The 9,389-nt window shown below is 28.6% G+C and overlaps 1 protein-coding gene across 1 annotated transcript; it reads left to right on the top strand.

Moving 5' to 3' along the window:
* The first annotated feature begins 7,722 nt into the window (after window positions 1-7,722).
* On the top strand, window positions 7,723-8,986 carry LOC113553361 (ribosome maturation protein SBDS-like). The gene is made up of 5 exons (XM_026956663.1): window positions 7,723-7,980; window positions 8,055-8,275; window positions 8,348-8,457; window positions 8,543-8,710; window positions 8,772-8,986. Exons 1-5 carry the CDS (start codon window positions 7,850-7,852, stop codon window positions 8,898-8,900), a joined length of 759 nt encoding a protein of 252 aa, XP_026812464.1. The 5' UTR covers window positions 7,723-7,849; the 3' UTR covers window positions 8,901-8,986.
* The last annotated feature ends 403 nt before the right edge of the window (window positions 8,987-9,389 follow it).

Genomic DNA, 9,389 nt, shown 5'->3' with positions numbered 1-9,389 from the left:
CAATTTGCTCATTTGGTTAACCAATTTGCTCATTTGGTTAACCATTTGCTCATTTGGTTAACCAAGATTGCTCATTTGGTTAACCAATTTGCTCATTTGGTTAACCAAGATTGCTCATTTGGTTAACCAATTTGCTCATTTGGTTAACCAATTTGCTTTGCATTTGGTTAACCAAGATTGCTCATTTGGTTAACCAATTTGCTCATTTGGTTAACCAATTTGCTCATTTGGTTAACCAATTTGCTCATTTGGTTAACCAAGATTGCTCATTTGGTTAACCAATTTGCTCATTTGGTTAACCAATTGCTCATTTGGTTAACCAGTTTGCTCATTTGGTTAAAAAAAGTATTTAAATCAAAATTGCTCATTTGGTTAACAAAGATTGCTCATTTGGTTAACCAATTTGCTCATTTGGTTAACCAAGATGCTCATTTGGTTAACCAATTTGCTCATTTGGTTAACCAATTTGCTCATTTGGTTAACAAATTGCTCATTTGGTTAAAAAAGTAGTTAAATCAAAATTGCTCATTTGGTTAACCAATTTGCTCATTTGGTTAACCAAGATTGCTCATTTGGTTAACCAATTTGCTCATTTGGTTAACCATTTTGCTCATTTGGTTAAAAAAGTAGTTAAATCAAAATTGCTCATTTGGTTAACCAATTTGCTCATTTGGTTAACCAAGATTGCTCATTTGGTTAACCAATTTGCTCATTTGGTTAACCAGTTTGCTCATTTGGTTAACAAGAGTAGTTTAATCAAATTGCTCATTTGGTTAACCAATTTGCTCATTTGGTTAACCAAGATTGCTCATTTGGTTAACCAATTTGCTCATTTGGTTAACCAATTTGCTCATTTGGTTAACCAGATTGCTCATTTGGTTAACCAATTTGCTCATTTGGTTAACCAATTTGCTCATTTGGTTAACCAAGATTGCTCATTTGGTTAACCAGTTTGCTCATTTGGTTAAAAAAGTAGTTAAATCAAAATTGCTCATTTGGTTAACCAAGATTGCTCATTTGGTTAACCAATTTGCTCATTTGGTTAACCAATTTGCTCATTTGGTTAACTAATTTGCTCATTTGGTTAACCAAGATTGCTCATTTGGTTAACCAATTTGCTCATTTGGTTAACCAATTTGCTCATTTGGTTGACCAGTTTGTTCATTTGTTTAAAAAAAGTAGATAAATCAAAATTGCTCATTAGATTAACCAATTTGCTCATTTGGTTAACCAAGATTGCTCATTTAGTTAAGCAATTTGCTCATTTGGTTAACCATATTGCTCATTTGGTTAAAAAAAGGAGTTAAATCAAAATTGCTCATTTGGTTAACCAATTTGCTCATTTGGTTAACCAAGATTGCTCATTTGGTTAACCAATTTGCTCATTTGGTTAACCAATTTGCTCATTTGGTTAACCAAGATTGCTCATTTGGTTAACCAATTTGCTCATTTGGTTAACCAAGATTGCTCATTTGGTTAACCAATTTGCTCATTTGGTTAACTAATTTGCTCATTTGGTTAACCAAGATTGCTCATTTGGTTAACCTATTTGCTCATTTGGTTAACCAATTTGCTCATTTGGTTAACCAAAATTGCTCATTTGGTTAACCAAGATTGCTCATTTGGTTAACCAAGATTGCTCATTTGGTTAACCAAGATTGCTCATTTGGTTAACCAATTTGCTCATTTGGTTAACCAATTTGCTCATTAGGTTAACCAATTTGCTCATTTGGTTAACCAATTTGCTCATTTGGTTAACCAATTTGCTCATTTGGTTACCCTATTTGCTCATTTGGTTAACCAATTTGCTCATTTGGTTAACCAATTTGCTCATTTGGTTAACCAATTTGCTCATTTGGTTAACCAATTGCTCATTTGGTTAACCAATTTGCTCATTTGGTTAACCAATTTGCTCATTTGGTTAACCAGTTTGCTCATTTGGTTAAAAAAAGTAGATAAATCAAAATTGCTCATTTGGTTAACCAATTTGCTCATTTGGTTAACCAATTTGCTCATTTGGTTAACCAATTTGCTCATTTGGTTAACCAATTTGCTCATTTGGTTAACCAAGATTGCTCATTTGGTTTACCAATTTGCTCATTTGGTTAACCAATTTGCTCTTATGATTAACCAATTGGCTCATTTGGTTAAAAAAAGTTGGTAAATCAAAATTGCTCATTTGGTTAACCAATTTGATTATTTGGTTAACCTGTTTGCTCATTTGGTTAAAAAAAGTAGTTAAATCAAAATTGCTCATTTGGTTAACCAAGATTGCTCATTTGGTTAACCAAGATTGCTCATTTGGTTAACCAATTTGCTCATTTGGTTAACCAATTTGCTCATTTGGTTAACCAATTTGCTCTTATGGTTACCCAATTTGCTCTTTTGGTTAACCAAGATTCAATTTTCCACATTTTTTCAAAAATAATTGATCAGTGAGTAATTTTGGTTAACCGAATGAGCAATCTTGGTTGACCTATTTGTTTATCTTGTTTAATCTAATGAGCAATCATGATAACCAATTTTTTTTACCAATTGAGCTTTTTTGGTTGACTATTGACATGCTTTTATTAACGTATAACTTCGTGAGTATCTATTTTCTGTTTTCTGATGTTTTAGGGCTCTAGTATCTGAGTCCTAGTAATAATTATATCAAATATTGTTATTGTTTAACTTCAGAACATTAAAAGAGAGATGTAAAGCATACATTTATGTACGAATAATTGAAAAGGGAAATGCTTTATTCATTTCAAAACTCGATGAAATTCATAATCATTCTATATCTCCTACTATGTATAGTTTTTTCCCAAACCATCGTAAGGTAATATCAGAAACAATTGCAGTATTTTTTGAATTAATGGATTTAAATGCCAATAAATAATTAATCCAGAATATGTTGTTTCATTAAACAAACAGGAAAGATTATAACAATAAATGACATTACAAACAGATGTAGAATAGGTATATTATAGACTATAGTATATTATACTAACACTTTTTAATCGAATAACTTAATCCTTGATAAACAATCATGATTAATTAAGGTTCAGTCGTTAATCTTCATATTATTAATATTTAATAATATAAAATATGAGAGAGAACCATATGACAGCTGTTTTCATACCACAAATACTAGTACTTATTTGAACATTTGTTTATTTATTAAAAGGAAAACAACAATCAAAATGTGATATTGAAAAAATAATCCAAAAATTAAAAACATATTGTTGTTCAGAGGAATTGTCTGTGTCTGATGATAATAGTTTGGTTGGGATATTCATTCAGGACAAAATTATACAAGTCATTTCAAACATACCCTGAAGTAAAAATACTAGAATTAAATTTTTCTATATACATATATTATTACAAATAATTTATTAATATTTTTAAATTATTTTTAGGTGATTTTCGTTGATTCTACTTATAAATTAATATACTGGAAAATTCCAGTATACATACTATTATTAGAAGACAGTAATAGGCAAAGTGAAGTAGGAGGCTGTAGTAGAATAAAATATAACGAGATAGACAATAAATAAAGTGAGAGAGAGAAGGGGCTATGATGAGGGGATATAAATGTATTGGTGGATTGGTAAAGTAATGAAATGATAACAAGTAATAAAGATTAAAAGGGAAATAAGTTTGTGTATGATTTGAAATTAAATGCATTTGGTTGTAAGATAATTGAAATTAAATACCCTATCTGCATTATTTTATTCTGCTACTATTTATATTATTGGGTCGACATGAAGCTACGTATTTAATTTTATGTATATATATGTTAAATTTCCACTTACCTTTTTGTCGACGGATGTGTATAGATATCTCGGTGTTGTGATTCGATAAGCACTATTATATACGATCCGATTTACTTTATTAAGATAGATACTGAGTCGTTTGGGCTCGAGTATAACCTATATTGGTATATTAATGTTGTAAGATATTTAGAAAGGGTTGGATAGATATTAAATTAGGACTTAGGATCATAGGACAATGTATTAACATGTTATTGGATGCCAGGCAGTATAAATAATTATATGAACGTTTTTAAGTTTTAAGTAATAAAGCCAATATACCAATCTAGGTTTATACTTAGAAAACGGGGAACCAACGCAACGTTACGAAATTAATAATAAATAGGTCTTAGTACGCGAAATCGAATCTTGTGCTGTTCTCGCGTGTCTTCAGTATATTTTCGTGTTCTTTTGGCGGTGTTTCTGCTTGAAGCTTGTGTGTCGTGTTGGTGAGATTTTTACACTGCGCGCATGCTGTGAGGGCGTTGTGATTTTATATGCCTTCTTCAATGATGTTTTTGAATGTATGTTTGCGGCATTTTTGATATAGATAATTTGGTCTGTCCGTAATTATGTGATTGATATTTTTATTTTAAATTTAATTGTCGTAGTATTAGTTCCAGTATCTTTGTATAATTTGATTATCGTGGTATTTATTTTAATTCTTTAATTGCGGTTTCATCGCGTTGATATGATTGAATGATAGTATATGGTACTTATATTAGTTTGGTCGATTGCTATTTTATCATCTTCGTATAGTTCGTAATTGTAACATTTATTTTAATTCGTTTATTGCGTCTGGTTCCACATTATCTAAGTAAGCCTACAATCTTAATCCTAATGCTGTCATATATCATGTTTTCCTTTGTATGATTCAACCCTATGTGATAAACGATGGTTAAGAGGATTCTATTACAAAGAGCTTTAAAAACAGCCGTTGACAAATCTGAATGCAATCAACAAGATGATGTGGAAATAAATTTTGAACCTTGTATAAAAGTATAGAACAGATTAAATCAAAAAATCAAAAAAGTAATCATGAAAAATTTCGAAAGGCATTTATTTGTATTACTAAAATTGCTGAGCTTATTTCATATACATCTAATGTCAATTTTGATAGAAAACTTGAACAACTTAATTTACTGTTAAGAAGTTGGAGTGATGATGGAAAAGAGATTTCAATTACATTTATTAATGGTATAAATACCTATATAATAGCAGGCTATAGACACTGTCTGATATTGGCCAAATCGGGTGTCTCTGGCCTTGAACACGGTCTCCAGTGGACGTGACATACATTATCACTTAATAAATAATATCAATATTATCACAGAGAAATATATTTTGTTATTTATTTATTTAACAATAAACCAGTGTTAAATAACAATATTACAGTAGCACTTATTCATTTTACTAAGATTTATTAAAATACATAATAAATAATAGTATAATAATAATAAACAAAATAAATAATTTGTTTCCGTTTTTATAATTTCGTAACAAATAGGGATACACATTACCAACTTTTAATCAGATTACGGATACGGTTTTAACTTTTAGAGTCCAATACATATACCGTAGGGATACAGTAAACCGATCAGCTGGTTGAGTGTCGCTTCTATATTGTTCTGTGATAATAGTGGCATGTGATATTATGTTTTCTTATGTATACTTCAAGGCAATAATGAAAGAACGGAAGAGCCAATGGACATAGACGATATTAATGATGCCAATACGTGCAATGATAACATGTTAAATAATAATTTAAATGGTAATTAGTAAACAAAACATTGTAATGCATTTTGGGAGTTATTTTATTGTCATTTGTCTTTTTATATTCTTTAACATAATTACCTGCCAAATGTATGGTAACATACCAGTCAAAATATAAGTATATAATTTATATCATATGTTTATTAGGTGATTTTTTTGGACACAAGTTATACTAAACAAAATGTTAACACTACTCAACATGATCATAACTATTTTATTACTGCTGATGCTGAAGGATTAATGAATGAGAAATGTGCTGATGTCAGCAGATCTATTTTTAATAATGCCTCATCTGATCAATTAGATAAAGACGTGTCATTACCTACTTTTGGTATTTTTTTTTTAATTAAAATATTTTTATTTGTATAATACAAATTATAAATTTAAGTTATGTTTATATTGAAAAATATAATGAATAATTTCCCAGATCAACCTGAGAAAACATCAATTACAATAACCAAAGTACTGAAATCAATTATAAAAAATTCTACAAATCATTTGATTGGTATAATTTATATTATTTTTAATCAATTATTACTAAGATTTTAAGCTATTTTAATATTTTTACCAATTGCCTATTTTAGCTGTTAGTGATATAAAATTACCAACTAAAATTAAAACCTGTGATCAACCCAAAGAAGCTACATTGACAACAATTGGATCACAAAAAAAAAAAAAAGGATTATGTAAACCAGTTGCTTTTAGACTCACTATCTAGAACAACAAAATATAATCATTCAGTGGTTAACAAATCATTCAATTGTCCAAAATGTCAGAAAACAATATTATATTATACAAACAGAAGACATAAACACTCAAGTGGAACTCATCCATATGGGAATAGTTGAACCAGAAGTTAATATTAATTTAATCAAACCATTGTGTAGTACTGGTGCTTGGGATTTACTCAAAGACATAATTTAATTAAAAAAACATATTAATGCCTGGGTGTGCCCTACTTGTCAAAGTGAAATAAATTATGAAGATTCCATTTTATGTAATTCCTGTTTAACGCTACACTAGAAAAATTTTTAACACTCAAAAAGAAAAAATTATCTTGGTTCTGCTTAAGTTGTTGTAATAATTTGAAATCTAACTAACTACATAAATTTCAATATAATTATATTTATCATAAAGAATTGTATGCAATGTCTTCATTATTTATGCACACCAATACACCACCTCCGATGAACTTCACTCTTAACTCAGAATCCAATTCTGATGGCCTTAAAATATCCTGAGTAGGTAAATCCTACACAATATTGCTATAACTTAATTTGTTTTTATAATCTTGTAACCTAACCAGTAAGTCTATCAATTATCAAGTCCAAGATTTATTGAAATAAATATGATATACCTAGTGATAATACTGTAGATACAGTATATCCTGTATATCTACTATTATTAGGCTACTAACCTACTAAACATTCCTTTCTATACACACCACCATGTGGATAAACATTACATATTGTCAGTGGCGGTTATAGTAGAGGTGTAGCGCTTGCTACACCTTTTATAATTACAAGAAGGTGGAGTGGATTGTCTATTTAATTTCTCATAAGCGAATAATACAGAATAATACTTTGGGATATTTTAATAGTATAATAGTAAATTAGTTACTATTTTTTTTAACATGTTGAATAAACTATTCAGTAGATGGGATGTTTTAATGGATGAATATTAATGGGGGTGGGTGATTATTTCTTATGTTCCGCTACACCTATATTTTTAAGGATAGCCGCTACTGCACATTGTACAAAATTAGAATCTTTATAAAGTTTAAGCACCCTCTCGAAATCTAGAAAATCGTTAAATTCGTCACCTAATTTCATATTGAGTACAAACTTCAAAATTAAAAAAAAATTAAATATATGTAATAAAAATATTCGCAAATAACGTGATTCTAGTTATTTTTCGATAGTTTGTCTTGTCTAAAATTACTAATTAGCATATAAATATGAAATAATATTATAAATTGTCTAAGGCGCATGCGCATTAATAATTCGGCCAATTTGGGTATCGAACATATACACAGATGGATCCGTGTGCACTTTATCTACCCGGATATCTAGACACAGTGTAGATAATATCTTTGTCCCTGGTATCAATAACTATATCTTTTTATCATAAAATACAAAAACAATGCTTTCATTATTGAGCATTTGAAACACTCAAACTCTAATATATAAATATATTTATTTTTATTTTGAACTTTTGAAGATTGTTTTAAATTTATAAAACTATAAAAGTAATAATTTAATTGTTTTATAATAAGTTTTACCATGTCGAAGATATTTACTCCTACTAATCAAATTCGTCTCACTAATGTGGCTGTTGTTCGGATGAAAAAAAATGGTAAACGATTCGAAATAGCGTGCTATAAGAATAAAGTAGTTTCGTGGAGGAATGGCATGTATGTTAACACCAGCTATAATACTTGTTGTTTAGACAATATTAAATATTTGTTTACTTTTTTTACTTTTATAGTGAAAAAGATATTGATGAGGTGTTACAAACACATTCTGTATTTACTAATGTATCCAAAGGCCAGGTGGCCAAAAAGGAAGATTTACAAAAGATTTTTGACACTGATAACTTAACCGATATTTGCAGACATATATTAGAGAAAGGAGAGTTACAGATTTCTGATAAAGAAAGATCTGCTCAATTGGATGCTTCTTACAAAGATATTGCCACTATTGTTGCAGGTAATACATAAATTAGAAAATTAATTTAAAAAAATACAATTTAGTATTAAATGATATTATTTTTATTTCCAGATAAATGTGTTAACCCAGATACAAAAAGACCTTATTCTGTAACTATGATAGAAAAAGCAATGAAAGATGTACATTATTCAGTAAAACCGAATAGAAACTCAAAACAACAAGTAAATACTAATTACTTGGCAGACTTCTGATATTCCTAATTATTAATAAACAATAAATAATAAACTTGTTATGAACATTTAACAGGCTCTTGAAGTCATACGTTTAATCAAGACTGTGCTTCCACTTGATAGAGCTATGATGAGGCTAAAAGTTGAATCAACAAGCAAAGATGCAAAAAAATTGAAGGAAAAATTTGTTGCTTTAGCATCATCTGTAGAGTCAGAAAATTGGGATTCTGGAGAAATTACTTTGGTAAAAAAAATATTTAAAAAATCTATTTAACATTAATGTGATAATTTGTGTTATTCTGTAGATACTACTTATTGATCCTGGAAACTATAGGCAAATAGATGAACTTGTGAGATCAGATTCTAAAGGTACCACTCAAATGGAAGTTCTTAGTTTAAAAGAAGTTGTAGAAGGAGACAGTTTTTTAGATTAAAAGCTTTATGTTATTATTTTCTATAAAAAATTAATCAATTATTATTTATGTATTACTGTTATATATTTTTTTGAAGAACTGATAATTTATAATTGGTTATTTTATTAAATTTAAAATCAATTAATAAGTATGTGTAATATGTATACTGTTAATATAATGCATAAGTAATAAAATCTAGTATTTAAAAAAAAAAAACAATTTAACACAGTTTGAAATGTTTGAATTTTATAAACTTTTTGAATTAAGATGACATTTTTAGATTTTGAACGAAGTGAATTGAAGAATATGTTATAATATTACAATTTACTTTTCTATTAGCTACAATTAAAAATTGAAATACTTAGATCGCCGTACGAATAAACTCATAAGAATTGTGATGCAGTAAAACATCAGTGTCACAAACAAGAAGACAAGTACCCAAAAAATAAAACTATGAAAGTAGTTATAATACTCATATTTATCATTAAAGTCATTATATTGATAGCTGAC

This window comes from Rhopalosiphum maidis, chromosome 2 (assembly GCF_003676215.2).
Source record: "Rhopalosiphum maidis isolate BTI-1 chromosome 2, ASM367621v3, whole genome shotgun sequence".
Taxonomy (NCBI): domain Eukaryota; kingdom Metazoa; phylum Arthropoda; class Insecta; order Hemiptera; family Aphididae; genus Rhopalosiphum; species Rhopalosiphum maidis.
This window is presented reverse-complemented; position numbering and strand designations above follow the sequence as displayed.